Raw genomic sequence first — 21,018 nt, 5'->3', positions numbered from 1 at the left:
TGGCAAATTTCTTCTTAGATGGACAAAACCATGTGCACTGCAGGGGGGCAGATGTAGAATGTGCAGAGAGAATTAGATTTGGGCGAGTTATTTTGTTTCTGTGCAGGGTAAATACTGGCTGCTTTATTTTTACACTGCAATATAGATCTCACTTTGAAGTAAAACCCCACCCAAATCTAATGGGCCCCATACATCAGCAATCACGATTAATGGATTTCCAGATCCAGGGATTTTTTTTGCCTGATAAATGGATTCTACAATCTATCTGACTTGCCCGCACATTACAGATTTATTTCAGTGATCGGCAGATTTTTCCATCTAAAGATTGCATCTTCATATCTGGAAATTGCCCAATCGATTGTCATTTCAGCTGTTCATAATGTATATATATATGAAGAAGACGAATTGGGAATGCCCACACATATAAAAAAGATCCGCAGATATTACCAGATTATTAAGCATGTTTAAAAATCTGATTAAGCAATCGATTGGCGATCCCAATTAATTGTTGATTGGGATTGCCAAAAGGGGGAGCCCACACATCTAAAATTAACTGTGGCAATCATCTCCAGATCTCAGGATTGTCACAATTAATTGCTGATGTATGGGGCCCATAACTCTCTCTGCACAAGTAACATCTACCCCACCTGCAGTGCACATGGTTTTGTCCATCTAAGAAGGAATTGGCCAGAAGGAGTGAACCAGAATAACCCCCATTATCCAGCCAAGTACCCCCGCTAGTTTTGCACACAGCACTGACTTGTGCCAAGCTGGAGACATGACCTTGCATGTCAGGGAGTATAGGTTACATAATGTGACCGTGTGTTTTACCTCATCTGATTCACACTCACTTTCAGGCTGATTGATGCCGTGGAACAGAAGGTCATAGTATCCGTCTTTAGGAAGGACAGGTGGACGGACAGCGAGATGAGAGGAGTCCGATGGGGATTATTTTGTCACCTTTGGCAAAACCCCATTGAGGTTTCTCATCCTAAGCAGCGGCGTAGCTACGTTTTGGGCGCCCCCCTCCGTTAGGGGGGGGCGCCCCCCGCCGCCCATTCAAACCCCCCCAATCCTCCGCAGCCTTACCTTTCGCGGCGGCTCCGTTCTTCTGCTGAGACAGTTTCAGAGAACTGTGTGCTATATGGGGGCGGCCATTTTGTGGTGGTCCTCAGCAGAAGAACGGAGCCGCCGGGACCAGCGAAATAGGTAAGCCTGCGGGGGATTGGGGGGAGGTGTAACTATAGCACCCCAGCCCCCGGCGCCCCCATATGCACAGCGCCCCCCCCTCCCCCCGCGCGGTGGCGGGGGCTGCGGTGCTATAGTTACGCCACTGATCCTAAGGTACAGATACCTCAGGGGACATGCTTATTCGGGACTCATCACAGTAATGGTATGGCTGTTCCACCAGAGGTGCCACTAAGTTGTCCTTTACCCAGAGGCGGATTTAACACAAGGCAACCTAGGCACCAGCCTATAGCCCCGCAGGTCCTAATGAGTCCCGTAAAGATATCCTAGCCATCAAACGTTCCCAGAGGAGCATTGAGCTACTACCATGTGACGTCGTGACATCACATGGACCCGCCCACACTCCCTTTGATGTACTTTGATAGGATAAAAAATGCTGGGACACACAAAATGGTCTCATCCGCTGTATGCGGGCGGTCAGTGTACTTGCATTGCGACACAGGTGTTAGTCCTACCTCCTAGAGCCTGATTCAGATTTGTACACAATACCGATGTTTACGCAGCTGAGCATTTATCGGTAGACTGTGCAGGCGACAAGGTACTCTATCGATACCGCCTGCAATCAGCAGCAAACATATAGTACTATGGATTGTTTGAGCAAAGAGGGCCCCAAACTGGTATCTTGTGTAGGGCCCCATGAGGTCTAAATCCGCCTCTGACAATCAGCTTCTAACTGCCATGTTACAGGCTGTGTTTGAAAAATGACAGACCAATAAGTAAGAACCAATCATCTCCTATGTGCTAAGTGTTGGAGAGAGATAAAGTAGCCAGAGATAAATCAGTCATTAAGCTCCTCAATGCCATGTTACGGGGGGTTCAGTATGATTTCCCAAAATTCAAAATACAGACACATTCAAAATGCTGACACGGTCAAAATAACGACATGTAAAATGTCAACATGTCAAAAAGGCAACTTTTTTTGTGTGTCTACAGTATGTTGACATAGGTCGACGTGGACAATGTATAAGTGTACCGTGTCCCCTCGCATGGCTCGCTGCTCTCAGCACACTGTTATAATCTAACTCTATGGTCACTTGGATCGTGAGGTAAGGAACAAGATACTGCCTGAGGAAGGAACAAGGAAGTTCCGACACGCGTAGCAGCAAGCTGGCATTTTGGGTGTGAGGAATCCAGATCAACGGACGGGAGAGACGCCTGAAGGCCTGTTTTATCCGGAAGACCAGTGTCCATGATTTGAGGAAAAGATCCCTCTACAGCAGGGGTGGCCAACCTGAGGCTCTTGAGCCACATGCGGCTCTCTCCCTGTTAAAGTGTGGCTCCTGCTCCCACTCAGCTGCCCGCCACCCACCGTCCATCCCAGTCCCCCATCGCTCCATTACCCACTGCTGGTTCCCTTCTCCCTCTGAGGGGAGGAGAGTGAGCATCGCTCATCTCTCCTACCCCTCACTGTGCATCCTTGTGACTGGGCCGTCCGCCAATCAGAACTCGCGGACCGGCAGCCAATCAGGAGCCGGCCTGCGAGCTTTGATTGGTGGACGGCCCAGTCACAGTGAGGGGGGAAGGAGACCCGCGGTGTGCTGTGCTCTCCTCCCCTCAGTGACATTATAGGACTGCAGGGAGATGCCAGACTGTCCTCTCCCTGCCCAGCATTAGCAGCAACAACGGGGAGCATATGTGTATCTTTCACTATTGGGGGCATATGTATATATGGCACTGCACTATTGGAGGCATATGTGTATCACACCCACCCAAGGGGTCCAAATAGACCATGCCCCTTTTTTTGGCACGCGTGCCTTTGCCGCGCGCATGTTGTTGGCTCTTTAGCTTGACTACAGATATTTTTTGGCTCTTTACCTCTGACCGGTTGGCCACCCCTGCTCTACAGGCTTTTCTAACTCCAAGATCTGGTAAACCTCCATCCAAACTTGAGACCCATTTATATGGTCTTTTTTAGAAGATTTTTACTGTAATCAACATATTTTGTGAATGTTTTATTGTTTTGAATAAATTTGTTATACCTGCAATATCACACTATTTCCCTTCGAACTATTATTGTCTTTCATGTCCCCATTTAACTTACATGGAGAACCTCTGATGAGGTGAAGAAAAGTAAGATAAGGAGAGTATATTTTCTCTATACTTAAATTCACCAAGAGGTGGTGTAATATTAAGGTGGTTCCATCTAGCTATTTACCACGGTGTATTAGTGGAAGGGTGTCAGCGCACAAAGTCACTTAAACACCATTAATTCTATAAGGAACAAGATGGTTTGAAAGAAAAAAGTCATGAAAAACGCATGTCGACATTTTGACAAGTCTGCATTTTAAAAGTCGGCATTTTGACAGTGTCAGCATTTTGACCATGTAGGCAAAATTAATGTTGGCAATATTTTGACTGTCTGCCGATGGTTGTCGGGATTTTGACTGTCAGTAAATTGACTGCTTCCCACCGGCGCACTCGCGCAATGCACCCCTGGGGCCGGAGATGCCACTGAAGAGAATCCTGAAGGATGCCGTGTATGCCGGGGGACACCGTGGACATAGTGGGACCATCAGGGCACCACCAGGGGACCAGGAAAACAAAAAATATCCCTAAATCCGGAAAAATCCCTTATCCTGTGGTCCCGCGCATTTCGGATAAGGGCTACTCAACCTGTACAGGTAGAAGTTGGTTTCTTAGTACTCTCCGATGACTTTATCTCTTCCCAAGGCTTACTAGAGGCCATGCAGAGCTCTGTACTCTGGACTTCTAGCTAGCCTTTATAAAAGGATAGGTAATGCTGATTGGTTGCTATCGGTAACTTCAGTTGTCATATTCTCCATTCTTTAGAAGGTTTGAAACATATAACCCAGAGAGAGCCTGGACAGGACGTCACCATGGCAAAACCATCGAACAACAGAACCAAACCATTGATAGTTCCAATGTTCCGTCGCTTCGTTCTTATCTTCAGCAATACGGTGCCCCATACTGAATTTTCCATTCACATTATGAAAAAAAATTCATAACCCTTTAAATTCAAAAAGTTGAGTGTATTCCTGTGAGTGCACACGTGTTTCACCTGCACAAGCCGCCATGCCAGGTGAGTGCTGAGTCCCTGGCTCAGGTTTCATGGAGTCTGCATACTGATACTGACACACATTATCTCCCATCGTCAGTCTGTTCACAGGCTCTCTCGTCTTACGCCTGCTCCATTGATGTCTTGCTTCAGTTATCCTACTGTTTATTTAAACGTGAGCATCTAAATGATTAATGTTAATACAGAGCGGCTTCCTGCTGTGCTACCTGAGATCATCCCAGAGGTCATTGCACCCAGACCCATAACTGGCCGATCATTTCGCACATTACCTCACTGAGCCGCTGTGCAAAGTACTAACAGATAAACAGATAACACAGATACCTTTATCACAACACAGCACTGGCAGGGTAAAGAAAATCACCCGTCAATACTGTCAGCTTGAATCAGGCTTGTTTGCAGAGGCCCCATTCCGATGGTGGTGGGTCTGTGCATATGCGTATTTGCACATGTGCAGGGGAGGGAGGAGGGCGGGCAGGGGGTGGCATTATGGCATCCCCATAAAAACGCTGGGCATTCCCCGTTTCAACGATTTTGCCCGCCCCCTTTTCAGGGATCTCCTACGGTAATAAAAGTCAGTTCTGAATTAATTCTCTCCCCTTTCGCTACATTTGAGGGGATGTGTTCTCCGGCATGGTAGCGAGGGGATGCTGTCAGCGCTGGCTATGTGTGTGTGTTGGGGGGGAGGAGGGGCACACGGCGCGATGGCAGAATCAGCCCCAGAGAAATATGGGATAATGGGATTTTTACGGCTTTGAACATCTCTATATCCTCAAGAGAAAATATTATGGAGTAAGAAAAGATATTTCTCCACATCACAGTTAGGCCAGCAGAGGCGCTGTTGCCTTGAGGCCTATCGTAAATGATTATCTCGGAAACTACTGTAGGTGAGTAAAAACGAAACACAAAGATCAGCTTAGTCCAGTTTCACTGCGGAACATATCCTGTATGAAATGAGGCTGCAAATTCAATCATCTCTAACCAAACCGGTTATGTATAAAAGGTTGACAGTCAAAAGGTCAACAGTATCTGGGTGGACCTTAAATAGTCGACATGGTTGACATAGAAAAAAGGTTGTCAAAAGCAAAAGGTCGACATGGAAATTCTCGACCCATGAAAAGGTCAACGTACTTTTTTGTGTCAGTTTGTATGCTTCAGCACATGGACGACCCCAAATTAATGTACTCCCACTCCCCATGCTTCAGACAGGGGACCTTGCTCTGCTGATACTACACTTGGCACACATTCCTAGTTGGCATCCACATGGATGATAAATTGCGAAAAACTCTAAATGAAAAAAACTTTGTGTCGACCGTATGCTGTCTCGGACTTTTGAGGAAGTTGACCATTTCACCATGACCGCCTTATGCATGTTGACTATATAGCGTTGACCTCTCTACTGGATACCAACCGAATCATGGGGCTGATTTATCAACAAGTTTTATTACATGCAACAAGCTTTAAAACTTGATTTGTATAATAAACATTGCTCCGGCCAATCACGTGACAGTTGGGAGCTGATTGGCTGGAGCACCATTTCTGATACTCAACTGGTTTTAAAACATTCTCTAAGATTCTCTAAGCTTCAAAAGTGATAAAATGGAGAGTGATAAACAGCCAGCCAACCAGCTCCTGTCTGACATTTTTCAAACACAGTCTGTGACATGGTAGGTAGGAGCTGATTGGCTGGCTGTTTATCACTCTCCATTTTATCACTTTTGAAGCTTAGGGAATCTAGCCCTCACTCCGTATCAAAAAACCTGTTGATAAATCAGCCCCTATGTACATATTGCATTCACTGCTACCCACTATAAATTCTTTGCTGCAAATCAAGAGACAGAGATTGGTCTTTCCACAGGATACACTATTGGCCCCTACCTTGCTCAAAACCTATTTACTGTCTAAAGCTGGGACCTCAGTGATTAATCCTCACAGCCGGAGGGCTGAAGGGGGCTGACACCTAGCTGCAAGTCTACGCTGGAGATCAACTATCTGCTGCAGCTATTCCAGTGCCGGGGGCATGCGGAGCGCTGGCACACCCCCTTGGCAATAAAACGCGAGAAGACTCCACTACTGAGCCTCTTGCCAAAACATTCCAAACCGGCAGTTATGGATAAAAGAGAATTCACATTAACTGTAAAGTAATTACATAGATAATTACCAAGGAATTCCCCCTGATGTTAAGTCATATGAATAAATCAAACGGTGTCTGGCAATCATAACAGGAGAAAGCACGTAATACGCAGGATGATGGGGGAGGAGCCAGTGCAGGTCCAGCACTTCTATACAGTCTGCTCATTATAGGCTGGAGTTGTAGTATTGTGCCCTGTTACCAGCACTGATGGGGTATACGCGGGGTCACACAAGTGGTATAAAGATCCAGCATTATTTTGGTTTAATATAATAATCATAATAATAATAAAAAGGTAATATTCCTGAAATATTTCTATGGCGACTCACCTGAAAGCAGACATTAGTTAGTTAGTTAGTTAGTAACTAACTTACGGAGGCATTTCTTATACAGTATATTAGTATTCTGTCAATCGGTCAACAGACGATAGATCAACATCATATAGTTGAATGCATATGGTACACATGGCAACGGTCGACACAGCATATGTTCAACATTAGTTCAACATATCTTTTTCATACTTAATCATCCACGTGGACTCTGGTTGAGAATGGTAAAGCTCGCATGAAGCACGGCGCGGGGACGTGGAACACTAATTTGGGGGTCCATGTGCTGAATCCTACAAATTGACACCAAGTAAACTTAAAACAATTAACATCGACCTTTTCTTGTGTCAACCATTCCCATGTTGACCTTCGGCTTATGGTGAATTTTTATCATGGCGCTACCGATTCGCAATCGCGATTCGCACGCAGGGCCTGCGAAAGGGTGTTACACAGTAACATCCATTCGCAGACCAGGGGGAACCTCCCACATCCTTCAATGGCCGCTCTGAGCAACCTTATATATGCGTGCACGTTCAAGGGGAAGTGGGTGGGCAGCTGACATCCGGTAATGTCAGCTGCCCGTCTCCCGCATGTCCATCATGCCCGCATTAGCATGATAATGCCCAACGTTCTAATGGGAACACCCAGGGCCGGTGCAAGGCACCGGAGCGCCCCAGGCGAGTCGGGTGGGGGCGCCCCGGTGCCGGGGGGGTGGTACCTGTGGAAAAAACTTGCGGCCCCGGCGTCCCTGCAGTGCTGGGGCTGTCAGGGGTGTCCGTGCCGTAGGGGTACCTGCGGCGCCGTCATGTGTATAAAGCTGGCTGCGGCCGGCGGGGTCCCTGTAGTGAATAGAAAATAACTAGCGCCAGGGACCCCACCGGCCGCAGCCAGCTTTACACACATGACGGCGCCGCAGGTACCCCTATGGCAAGGACACCCCTGACCGCCCCAGCACTGCAGTTTTTTACACAGTTCGCTGGGGGTGAGGGGCGAACTGCTGCCATCCAGGTGCCGGCGCCCTAGGCAAATGCCTAGAGCTGCCTAGTGGTGGCGCCGGCCCTGGGAACACCCATGAAATGCTGGGCGTTTCCTTATGCTAATGGAGCTGGCCAGTGCCCCACGCCCCTCTCCACCCCCCGCCCACTGTGTTGGGTGCATGCACCCTTCGAACAGAATGTTCGCTGTGGGGGCACGCACCCTGCATATGCACATGTGCAGAAATGCGCATGTACACTAACCACAACATCGGTCTGCATGCGAACGCAGCCCTGCCGCGAAGCGACCCAAATTAGGTCCACAGTGCATCTGATAAGAGACTGTTTACGTAGAAACTACCTGTCACTAGGCCCTGCACTTGATGTAGATCCGGTCACAACTTTAATGGTGTTGCAACTGAGCGACTATCGACTGCAGTGTGCATTCGCTAAAGAACCTTTACGATGCCACTCGCATTGAGGAATCAGTCACAGAGTGATTGACAGGAAGAGGCCTGCAAAAACGGAGACAAATCACATACGCATTAAACCCAGCATTGCAGCCCCTATGGCCATTCCGCGTGTCTATGAAGGCACTCAGGGCGGGATGTACGAAAAGGGAAAATGCGTTAAAACACCCGTTTTACCGCATTTTCCTATGTATCAATACCCGTGGCGATACCCTATAGAAGCCTATGGGCTTCTTTCGCCGTCCGCCGTTCGCGCGCCCCCACTCCTGTCCTCCTTTGATCTCCTCCTCCGACATCCGGCTTCAGGGGGGAGGAGGAGATGCAGGGGGACGCTGGCAGCCACTGGGAGGTGACGGAGACCCCCGCAGACCACATCACAGGTATCGTGGGGGTCTCCGTCACCGCAACCTGATGCTAGCCGCATATGTTAGTACATATGCGGCAGCATCGCGGCGGGTCCATGCGAAGGGCGGCGATGTATATAAATACATCCCGCCCTCAGGGAGTAGGTAGTTGCTGAGTACAGTACAGATGGAGCTCTCCCCAGCCAGCCCTCTCTGGATAGCCATGGTGAACCATGGTGAGCCAAGGCCTATTGTCAGCTGCAATACAATACATAGAACAATACAGAAGGGGATTAGCAGAGTAATATTGTATATTGTATATTGCTTTGGCTCCGTTGTCTCTATTGCCTTGTAGCCGCTGCTAAACTTGTGATGCCTTGTAGTTCAGGCCTCATATTTGAAGTTTCAACCCAGAAACTAAAGTACACCTGAAAGACATTGCATCCAATCATACAATCTCGAGGGATTGTATGATGGATTGTATGCAATTTGTGTGCACACAATCGTGCAATGCGCGGTCCCGCGGGTTGGAGGATTGGTCCTCTGATCAGACGTGCTGCATCAGTTGATCAGATGGGATTGGAAAATCATAAAACTGGGGTCATTTGTGTGGCAGTTTTTAGACAGATTAGATTAGGTGCATACAATCGATTGTGAGACGGCCGGTCGTATGGTATGCAGCAGCTGGATTGTATGACGGATTGTGAGTAAAGGACACCAAGCCGGGGAGTTGAAGGGAAAGTTGGACACAATCATGATTGTAAGCAGGTCTTTCTGATGTATGGCCACCTTAATACTTTGCAAACCCTAAAATCTCCAATATTTGACATAATGTGTGAGAAATTTCAGATGTGACAATGACAGAACTTACAGGTCTTCCTTTGCTGTTGAATAGGAGACATCACACTGGCACTTCGCTCCATTTTCCATTCAAGGTTGTTTTGTTCTGTCTTGATAGGAACAGGGTCCAGCTTCAAAGGCTCCTCGGCCAGTCTGGCCCCCTCTTCAGCTGTGGCATCCCCATTGTTGGTGAACCCATTAGTAGGCTCATCTGGTTCTTCCTCAACGATAGCCCAATGGGCCGTTCTTATCTCTGTGATTTCATTGCCATCATTTTGATTTGCGTTCTCATCATTGTTATTTTCCACCCTCAGGTACTCATCTGAGGTAGTATTCCAGGATTCATGTCCAATACTTGTATTCTGATCGATGAATCCACGAGGGAGTCCATGCGTCAGTATGGATCCACCAAGTGTGCTCTGCGATAATGGACTGGACTTCAACATCATGGCGTCTCCCTTATAAAATATTTCCTCACTTAAAACATTTAGAAACAGGAATTCATCCAGAGGCTCCGTAAACTACAGTTTTTGATAGTAAAGTATTTATCAGCAAAATATGCAGTGCACTAATCCACTGTGTATATCAAGAAAACCACTGGGGCAGTGACACGTTTCACGTGTATCTTAATAAAAGAAAGCTGATGTGTGTTATAATGCGGTTTCAGCACCTCACGGACAAACTTTGGAACTACTTCTTTTATTTGACCGTTGAAAAGAATATGTTTCGTGGTTTTGCAATATTGCTAATTCATTGTTTTGGAGGGAGGGCAGTTGGAATTAAACTTAATAAGCAGTTCTCCAAAGGAAACATTGGGCAAAAAAAAAACAGGTCTGTCTCTAATGGACTATTGTTTCCTTATTTTCAATGCTGATTGGTCTTCTTGCTCCTTCCTCTATGTACTCAAAGGTTTTCCTCTCGTCTCCTAAAATGAAAAAAAAAAAAATGTTTTTAAATCAATGGTTGTCGTAAATGTTTCTAAAACAGAAAAATAACAATGTAAATCCTGTCTAGATTGTTTACATTCCTCTAAAAGAAATTAGTTAAATTCCACGCCAGAAGGGACAAACTAGAGGTAGTTCTGCAGTCATTTGAGAAAATATTGTTTTACTGAAACAGTAACTTGCTGACTGACTTGGCAGCCCATACACCCCCCCCCCCCCCCACAGGGCTGCCATCAGAAATTGTGGGGCCCGGGACTGACAAAGTAGTCAGGGCCCATGATCCACCCACCCTCCCCACACAGAGTGCCGGGCAGCAGGCCACCAGCGGCCAGGTAAATGAAGGATGATGGTGGGCAGTGTGCAGCGGGATGCGGCAGCGGATGACCTACAGCCAGACGCTATTACATGGAGGCTGGTAGGCGGTGTGTGGCTGGCTGTGGCAACAGGCAACCGGTGGCCCACCGCTATTAAATTAAGGTGGTGGACAACCATCAGCCGGGGGGTGGAATACACAACAGAACGCCTGGGCCTTCCCCTCTTTGCCAGAGTGGCAGGGCCCGGGACAGTTGTACCCATAGCACCCCACTGATGGCAATCCAGCCCCATCCTATACATTATAGAGAAAACAAACATTTTATATAGCGGTGGACTGGGCTACGATTACACTATCGGCCCCTTCAGACCTGCTCTGTGAGTTTTTGGTTGGTACAAGCAGCTGGCAGGGGATGCAAGCAGCTGGATAGGGCAGAGGTAGACTGGTCTACCACTTTTCGAGGATGGGCGCGTGGGGGGGGGGGGGGCTGGGAGCATTTTCAGGAGCATTCTGGCAGAGTAGGCAAATGTGATGCAATGGAAGCTGATGGCAAGACTGCAGCAATTACATTTACCCTTAGAGTTCAGGAAAGCATTAAAGGCCTGATTCAAAGTGGGGCATTGTTGTTTCTGCCCTTTGACTGTATATCTGTGCCAGGGGTCAGAAGATCTTCATGAATGCACTCAGGGAAATGCATGCGCGGTAGGATTCCTCATAAAGAAATGAATGTACCGTATTTGCCGGCGTATAAGACAACTTTTTTCCCCTGAAAAACATGCCTCCAAGTGGGAGGGTCGTCTTATACGCCGGGTACACTGTGATCAGGCCAGGATGCGCAGGGTTAATGGAGGGGAGCCGGGCGTCGGGATCAGCTGTATGATCCCCGCACCCACAGTACAGGTGCAGCGGGGATGGAAGGGTCGGCGAACGGAGCGGTGCTTTGAATCTGGCGCCAATCCAAAGCGCCGCTCACAGCGGTTTGAATCTCCTGCCATTCAGGAGCCAATCAGCCAATCGGGAGGGCGAGGAAGGATGTCCCCCGGCTGAGGAGGGACGCCAGAAGCCGCCGGAGGACGGCGCAGAAGACTGCGGCGTGGAGAAGAGCTCCTGATCAAGAAAGGAGATCTCCGGCACCTTCTGCAGGAAGAGGAGAAGCAGCGCCGCCACTGGCCAGGACAGGCCAGCGGCAGAAGAAAGATGGCGGCCGGATCCAGAGAGGCCAGCAGGGGTGGAAAGCAGAAGAGCTGATGAAGCTCCCCCCCGGGGCCTCTCCCAAAAGCAGGTAGGTGGCCCCAGGCCACCTACCCCTCCCTAGACCACCGGGTGATCGGGCACTAGGCCCGTGGGTACAGATCAGACCCCTAACAGGCCTGTGGGCATGATAGTCGGGCCTTCTCGGCCCGTGGGCATTTCATTGTTCGGCCCTCCTGGCCCTTTTTGTATTTAGCTGGGCCCTCCTATTGTTGGGGGGTCGTCTTATACGCCGGCAAATACGGTAATAATTACATTGGAAATTTCAAAAAATTTCCTCTATAGCTGTAAATCCTTTATCAAATGTTTTGGTGCCGTCATTTTTTCCATATTATCTTCCTCTAAGGTACTTTCACGCCTCAGCTGCTAGACTTGCGCTCTGGCGCCTGTTTAATTGGCTGGGAGAGGTACGGTAGGCAGCTTTGATGCTTGATAATTCCACCGCCTACTGATTGCATGTGTTTGAAAATCAAACTGTCCTTATGATGTTTAAATGAGCAAGAATGTAATTGCAGAGTCTCCGCTGAAAGGCATTCTCTGAAATCCCCTTAATGATTGAAATGGCGGCAAAGCTACGAGTTCATTATTTAACTTGTTTGTTTGCTCTTTACTTAGGCGTCAATCTGAGGGAAGCAAAGAGAAATAGAAAACGCCACATACTGTAGAACAGTAACAGCAGAAGCACTCAGGATCGCACAGATAATTACATTTTCTAGTTATTCTCAGTTATTTTTAAGTTTGCTTCATTAATTCAATATATGGTCCCATGAGTCACCAGCCCACTATTATTCTATACGCCATTGCCTTCCTACCATGACACCTGGCCTCATAGCTAGCAATCCCTCCCAGGCACATCAGGAGATTTTTGGCCCTGGTAGTGGGGCTGTGGCTAAGTGTGTGGGCAAGGCCACACCTCATTGTAAATTCCAAGGTCCTCCTTATGGACCTTATTCTGGACCACATGCAAGGCTGTGCAGCCTTGGGGGCAAATCATTCGATGAACCACCGATTAGCGAATGATTTCTACTGGCTTCGCAAATAGAAGTCACTGGGAACTGAGTTTTGTTTGCGGGCGCCGGGACGAAGACAGGGCGGGTGGTTGTCATATGACGTCACATGCCCCCCCCCCCCCCCAGCACACATCGTCCCACCCGCATTCCCGTGAGAACGCCCCACAATTTTCATGGGAACGCCCGTGAAATGCTGGAATTTCTCCTTGGCAACACCCGACCCCCACCACCGCACCCCCACCAGCCCACTCAGATCCCTGCAAGTGGCTTGGCGACTGTGCAAGTCGCCAAAGTCGTTCGCAATGGGGACCTGCGCATGCACATAAAAGACCATGCGAATTCCCCAAACCGTCAGAACAGGTTCTAATTTGCCCTGTTCCGAGGACTAGAATCACCCCCAATATTTCTTCCTCCTCCTCTTATGGTGGCCTTGTCCCAGTGATTAAGATTCGTATATTCAAATGACTTGTGGCCATAGGGATTCTTCATTTTCGGGGGCAGACTGTGTAAATACGCCCTAAATAATACCAGATTACACATGCAGCCAGTACGGTAATTGTCCCCTATAAGGCTGACCTCCCATACACAATGCCCATGTGTTCCTTATTCAGTGCTTGGGGCACCAGTGTGAATTCAGAAAAAAACAACTATACTGTAGATCTGAATGTTGTTTACAGAGTTTGCCATCTGGCTTCAGTTTATGCGAACGCATGGAGCCAGGGGCAGGGTTTTGGAACTGGGTTGGCAGAAATGGTCCCTGTGCAGGATAAAAGTTTACTTCAGCAACGAATGACTCTATGGCTTCTGTTCAACAATCCGTGAAGTCATTTCTTCACATACATGGAAAAAAAAAACCCTCTACAGGAGATTTGTACAGTTCATTTATCCAGATGACAGAAAATATATTCCCTGCTTATAAATAGGCTTTATTTTCTTATAATTGTGCAGTATAATCAGCGTTGTAACAACCGTAGGACTGTAGCAAATGGGTGATGTTAGATGTCTGAATTGGAACATTGCATTTGTTAATACCACTGAGTACACTGCTGCAGCTGTAAAGGAAACTGTGCTTACCACTGAGTACACTGCTGCAGCTGTAGAGGAAACTGTGCTTACCACTGAGTACACTGCTGCAGCTGTAGAGGAAACTGCGCTTACCACTGAGTACACTGCTGCAGCTGTAGTGGAAACTGCGCTTACCACTGAGTACACTGCTGCAGCTGTAGAGGAAACTGCTTACCTATGAATACACTGCTGCAGCTGTAGAGGAAACTGCGCTTACCTCTGAGTACACTGCTGCAGCTGTAGAGGAAACTGCGCTTACCTCTGAGTACACTGCTGCAGCTGTAGAGGAAACTGTGCTTACCTATGAGTACACTGCTGCAGCTGTAGAGGAAACTGTGCTTACCACTGAGTACACTGCTGCAGCTGTAGAGGAAACTGCGCTTACCACTGAGTACACTGCTGCAGCTGTAGAGGAAACTGCGCTTAACACTGAGTACACTGCTGCAGCTGTAGAGGAAACTGCGCTTACCACTGAGTACACTGCTGCAGCTGTAGAGGAAAATGTGCTTACCTCTGAGTACACTGCTGCAGCTGTAGTGGAAACTGCGCTTACCACTGAGTACACTGCTGCAGCTGTAGAGGAAACCATTGTTCTCATCTTTAATATATAATCTATATAACTTATTAATTAGAATGATACAGGGTAAGATGTATCAAACCTTCTAAAAGGAACAGTTTGAGAAGTTGCCCATAGCAACCATTGAGATTCTAGTTAGCATTTTATAGAATCTAATTGTGATAGCTACAGTATAATTGAATTGGTTGCTATGGGCACCTTCTCTACTTTTGCTCTTTAGAAGGTTTGATACGCCCTTCCCAACCCCTGCTATGCAGTGACATGTTTGTCCACCTGTATAGAAATCTGAGGCTACTGTGTAGCCATTCCTAGCACCAGACACCTAACTCGCTCACAACTACAAGGGTCCCCTACTCTGCTCTTTTGACAGTGGAACTGAAAGCTCCCAGGCGGTTCCACTGAGCATTCTCCAGTCCCTTAAACGGGGAAGTATTTTTGTCCCAGCTCAACAGTTGATGCTGAAAGGGGATGGCCAATAGTGGGAGGTGTGATCTAGGGCACTGTGCAGCACGGTGCTACACCATAAAGATGGGATTCACAGCCTCTGACCCACTCACTTTTGGGTGTTTTGTAGGTGGATCTGGCAGGCTGGTTTACACTCTTGGGCATCCGGACTAGCACCCTAAATACAGTCTCATGGGAGTACGAGCTTGTGTACAATTTGCATACCTCCCAAATTCTTCATCAGAGGAAGAGGGACACTTGCACGATGGAGTCGCATCATGCCTTGAAAAGGGGGCCTGGTCTATGCAAATGAGGGTGTAGCCTATGCAAATGAGGTACCACCTGGTCATGACCGATTTTCACCCTCTTTGTCGTTGAATAGAGCGCAGTGTCTATTCCCTTCAGGCTGGGGGGACTCCCAACTGCCGCCCTCCCCCGTCGTGGGACACTGCCGGCCCCAGACAGGGGAGCCGGACTGATGAAATATTGTAATTTTATTTCTCAGACGCACAATATGACCTTTATACTCTTGTTGTTTATCTGTGTGAAAAAGTAACAAACATTTAAATTAAACAGAATAATCTAATTTTCAACTATTTTCTGGGCACATAATCACCCAGAGGCAGTAACAATCTTACGCAGGACCAAGTAACCGTTTTCCTTTGATTTCTCCCCAGATCACATGGGTAAGGGAAATAATATTTATCACAAATCTGGATTGGTTTTGCTAAAAAGTTACAGAACTTTGTGAAATCAATGTTAATATAAGAAAATGAATTGCTCTATTGAAATATATATCCTCTACTCTCTTTTGCTCATGTCCCCGCATTGTAATTATCGTTTGCATCTGTGTAAACTGGATTTGTGGTGTTTTAATTTTATTATTAATATTTTATTCATAAGGACCCACAAGTGTTTCGCAGCACCGTACAAAGGTACAGTACAGGGAGACTAAACTTAGCATGACAGTAAATAAATTACAAAAATAGAGTACAGGTAAAAAGAGTGCTATAGTTCAATAGATATTACAGCTTAAATGTAAGAAGTGAGGACTTGATCAACGTACGTACTACTAGAAGCTGGTGGCCAAAGATGGAGATGAGTATGTGGACGAAGATGGTTGCTGAGTATAGGAGAGCTGTGAGTGAAATGTGAAGAGAAGAGAGCTTTGACAACAGGAGGGAAGAGGACCCTGCTCTGAAGATCTTACAATCTAATAGGAAGGGGAGACAGACAGATTACATGAGGTGCATGCAAGTGGGAGGTGGCTTGATAGCAGGATGTAAGCAGGCACAGATGGTTAGTCCAGAGGACCAGCCTCAGGACTAGGTTATGCAGCGGAGGGTTACGTTTTGATAAATAAGTGAGTTTTAAGTGCCCGTTTGAAGCTTTGCAAGGTCGGGGAGAGTCTAATGGAGCGAGGGAGTGCGTTGATAGCAACCAATGTCCCCCACAGCAGTGGAGTATGCATATACTCTTAAAATAAAGTGTAATGATTTTATTTAAAATAATAACAATAATACTCCTAATATAATAAGTAATAAGTAAGTATAATATAATAAGTAAACCAATGAAACACAATAAAAATATATATAATTATAATGCATGTTGAGTATCCTTTATCCATTTATACCAAAACCAAAATATTCTGAAATATATTTCGTTTCCCCCCCCCCCCCCCTCCACACCTTTTTTCATACTCACCTCATCCACTAGTGTCCACGGCGGCCATCTGAGACATCTTGGTCTTGGTCCCAAGGATGCATTGCGCGGGTGTGCCGGTGAAGTCACTGGCGCACCCGAGCACATATACAATGCCTCCTTGGGACCAGGGATGCCGCTGCAGATGACTCGGATAGATGCCAGGGGGCACCATGGATGTTGGGGGACAGCCAGTGGACCAGGTGAGTATGTCAAAAAATAAATATTCCACAATCCGGAATAATCCATTATCCAAAATGCTCGTGGTTCCGAGCATTTCAGATAAGGGATACTCAACCTGTAAAAAGTAAATAAATAAATGAAACATAGGTACTTGTGTATTTTGGCGGCGCCCGTCGCGGGCATCGTGGACGCGATGGACGCGATTTCTCCATAGGCTTCAATGTTAAAATATTTTTAACATTGAAATACTGTCGGTCGCGTCGGACTTGTGCCATTATAATGGCACAAGATCAAATGTAGTTGATAAAGTCCATCTAACATAGAAAACAATGGGAAATGGGCCAATATGGCCCATTTCTCATTGTATATGGCCCCGTCATGTCCAAATATAAATGCCCCACATTGTCAGCGGCACCCCAGTATTGACGCCAACCCGAAGCGTGGCGAGCGTAGCGAGCCCGCGAGGGGCGGCGGTACGCGTCCTACGACCTTTTCATACCCCTACTATCCACGTCGGCGTGGAGTTGAGAATAGAATAGTGTGGCGAGCGCAGCGAGCCACCGAGCCCGAAGCGTGGCGAGCACAGCGAGCCCCGCGAGGGGACGCGGATACCTTCACAGGTATCCGCGTCCCCACGCGGGCTTCACAGGTGTCCGCGTCCCCTCGCGGGGCTCGCTGCGCTTGCCACGCTTCGGGCTCGGTGGCTCGCTGCGCTCGCCACACTATTCTATTCTCAACTCCACGCCGACGTGGATAGTAGGGGTATGAAAAGGTCGGAGGACGCGCACCGCCGCCCCTCGCGGGCTCGCTGCGCTCGCCACGCTTCGGGTTGACGTCAATACTGGGGTGCCGCTCACAATGGGGGGGCAGTTATATTTGGACATGACAGGGACATATACAATGAGAAATGGGCCATATTGGCCCATTTCCCATTTTATTCCATGTAAAATGGACTTTATCAAGTCCATCTTATCTTGTGCCATTATAATGGCACAAGACAGACGCGACCGACACGATTTCGTCGGTCGCGTCGTGTGCCATGTTAATGCACACGACGCGACGCGATGGACGCGATGGACCCGATTTTTCACACACGATGGACGCGATCCTCATCGTGGGCGCCGCCAAAATACACAAGTACCGAAACATATAATGAAAATGAAATATAATAATATTAATAAGTTTAATAATTGTATTTAAAATAACATTATTATTCATATTATTAATAATAATAATAACAATAATAATAATATAGTAAAATATAGTAATGTAAAAACATCTCTAATGCGCGAATGCAAAATAATTCTAGAAAATTCTTTTTTATTAAATAGGTTTTCTTTTCAAAATTACTCTAAAAAATATGGGGCTTTTCTCACAATTCCATTTTAAATCATATATGTACACTCTTAAAGTGAAAGATGTGTAACTGGCCATCTGTCTACTCTCAGTTGATTGCATCCCACCAATGTAGTCATCCACATTTTTTTTTTCTTGTCAAAACATGCGCTCCTCCTGGCCCTAGGAAATGATAATTGGTGGAGGTCAAGATACTTGCATTGATTGAATCATGCACACTCAACTTTATTTGCCTAACTTGAAAGAAAGCATTTGTGAACGCACATATATTTAAACAGATGGCAAACTGTGTTGATTAGACACATGGGATGCCTCGCTCAGATTACATTTTTTTTCTCTTTTAATTGTCCCAGAGGAATGTAGAATATGGCAAATTTGTTTGCTCCTATTTTCTACTCTAATTTCAGCTGCGCCTTCTTGGTTACCAGGAACGATATACTAGAGAATTCACACAAAGGTGAGACTGGAACTTGCGTCATGATACAAGAAAGTGATGTCAGGTGATATATTGGGTGAAATTTAATAGGATGAGAGATTCAGAAAGTGAGAGATTTGGTAAGAAATCTCCAGGTTTTTTTTTAAAGCGGCAATAGTAGTAGTACGTTTATTTATAAGGCGTCACAAAGTGTCCGCAGCACCGTACATAGCAAACAAAAAAACAAATTACAAGGTAACGTACAGGGTGTATTGATAAAATACAGCATAAATAGGATCTAGCTGGTAGAACTAAAATCAGCATCAGTTCTGAAGTAGGTGTCGAAATTGTCGAGGAGACTGAAGATGAAGTAGAGGAAGGGCAGAACAGGGTAGGAGCACTGGTGAGGTAAAGAGGTAGGGTGAGTACATGAGGAAGGAGGGTCCTACTCATAAGAGTTAACAGACTAAAAGGAGGTGGGTGGACGAACGAAATACAATAGGATCAGAAGGAATGGATGGAGGGGTAGGGTAGGCAGGATAGGAGGAGCAAAAGAGGTTAGGAGGAGGAGGGATAGGCCAGTCGGAAGAAGTGGGTTTTGAGGGAGCGCTTGAAGGAGGTACGGGAATCAGAAAGCCTGATGGGTGTCGGGAGGTTGTTCCAGTGCAGAGAAGCCTTGGACACGGGAGTGGGAGGAGGTGATTAGGTGAGAGGTCAGTCGGCGCCAGAGCGAAGAGGACGGGAGGGAGTGTGGATAGAGATCAGTGAAGAGAGGTAAGGAGCGGTGGAGGAGGTGGAGGAGGAGAGAGCCTTGTAGGTGGTGGTGAGGAGTCTAAAGAGAACCTGGAAAGGAATGGGGAGCCAGTGAAGGGATAGACAGAGGGGGGAGGCAAAGGTGGAGCGGCGGGCGAGGAAGATGATCTTAGCAGCAGCGTTAAGAATGGATTGGAGAGGGGCGAGGCGGGCGAGAGGTAGCCCAGAGAGAAGGATGTTGCAGTAGTCAAGGCGGAAGATGACAATAGAGTGAATGAGAATTTTGGTCGCGGCAGTGGAGAGGAATGGTCTGATGCGCGAGATGTTGCTGAGGTGAAAGCGGCAAGACTGTGAGAGAGCACGAATGTGGGTGGTGAAAGAGAGGGAGGAGTCAATGATGACACTGAGGCAGCGTGTTTGGTCGGTGGAGGTGATCTCGGTTTCACCAATGCTGATGGAGATAGTTGGCGAAGAGGGTATGTTCGTGGGATGAAAGATTAGAAGTTCCATTTTAGCCATGTTTAGTTTCAGGAAGCGTTGGGTTATCCAGGCTGAGATGGCCGTGAGGCATTCGGAGACCTTGGGCAGGAGTGATGGGGATAGGTCGGGGGAGGAGAGATAGATTAGGGTATCATCAGCATAAAGGTGGTAATGGAAGCCATAGGAGCTGATGAGGTTGCCCAGAGAGGTGGTGTAGAGGAAGAAGAGGAGAGGGCCAAGGACTGACCCTTGGGGAACACCGACTGGCTGCGGGGTAGTAGGAGAGGAGGAGCTCGGAGTGGAGACAGAGAAGGAGTGATCGTAGAGGTATGAGGTGAACCAGGAGAAGACCATGCCAGTGATGCCAAAGGAGCGGAGGGTGTTGAGCAGGAGAGGGTGGTCAACAGTGTCAAAGGCAGCCGACAGATCAAGCTGGATGAGGATAGAGAAGAGGCCTTTGGATTTAGCCGATAGTAGATCGTTAGTGACTTTGGTCAGGGCAGTTTCAGTGGAATGTAAAGGGCGGAACCCGGATTGGAGGGGGTCTAGAATGGAGTTAGCAGTAAGGTGGCTTAGAAGACGATTATAGGCCAGACGTTCTAGGAGCTTGGATTCAAAAGGGAGGAGAGAGATGGGCCTGTAGTTGGGGGGTCCAGATTTAATTTCTTGAGAATTGGGGAGACAAGTGCGTGTTTGAAGGAGGAGGGGAAGATCCCAGAGGATAGGGAAAGATTGTAAAATGTGCAGAGAGAATTAGATTTGGGTGAGTTATTTTGTTTCTGTGCAGGGCAAATACTGACTGCTTTATTTTTGCACTGCAAAAAAGATCTCACTTTGAAGTAAAACCCCACCCAAATCTAATTATCTCTGCGCAAATTACATCTGCCCCACCTGCAGTACACATGGTTCTGTCCATCTAAGAATGATTTTTTCAGAAAGAGTGAATTAGAATAAGGCCCATTGTCTCTTCTCATCCACACTCATTATTCATTCCAATTTATGACCGCAGGACTTTCTTTGGGCTGTACAGCTACATGGGTGTTCAAGACTCCACTCCAGACTCCAAACCTTCAAGTGTTCCCTGAAAACTCTCCAAGCAAACATATCAAATTCCAGAACCTGTAACATAACCTTCACATACCTTTTCTACAAAACTGTA

The 21,018-nt window shown here is 47.2% G+C and overlaps 1 protein-coding gene across 9 annotated transcripts in view; it reads right to left on the bottom strand.

The window, feature by feature from the left end:
- SYNPO (synaptopodin) overlaps window positions 1-21,018 on the bottom strand; it is a 125,444-nt gene that overhangs the window by 60,206 nt on the left and 44,220 nt on the right. For 7 of the 9 annotated variants that reach the window (XM_083181554.1, XM_083181551.1, XM_083181552.1 and 4 more), the window contains one exon: window positions 9,399-10,292. The exons of the other annotated variants lie outside the window; for them this stretch is intronic. In XM_083181554.1, the coding sequence (XP_083037680.1) occupies window positions 9,399-9,816 (418 nt within the window). In that variant the 5' untranslated portion in view covers window positions 9,817-10,292. The remainder of the gene's footprint in view (window positions 1-9,398; window positions 10,293-21,018) is intronic. 9 annotated transcript variants of the gene reach the window in all.

This window comes from Crinia signifera, chromosome 4 (assembly GCF_055691185.1).
Source record: "Crinia signifera chromosome 4, ASM5569118v1, whole genome shotgun sequence".
Lineage (NCBI taxonomy): Eukaryota > Metazoa > Chordata > Amphibia > Anura > Myobatrachidae > Crinia > Crinia signifera.
This window is presented reverse-complemented; position numbering and strand designations above follow the sequence as displayed.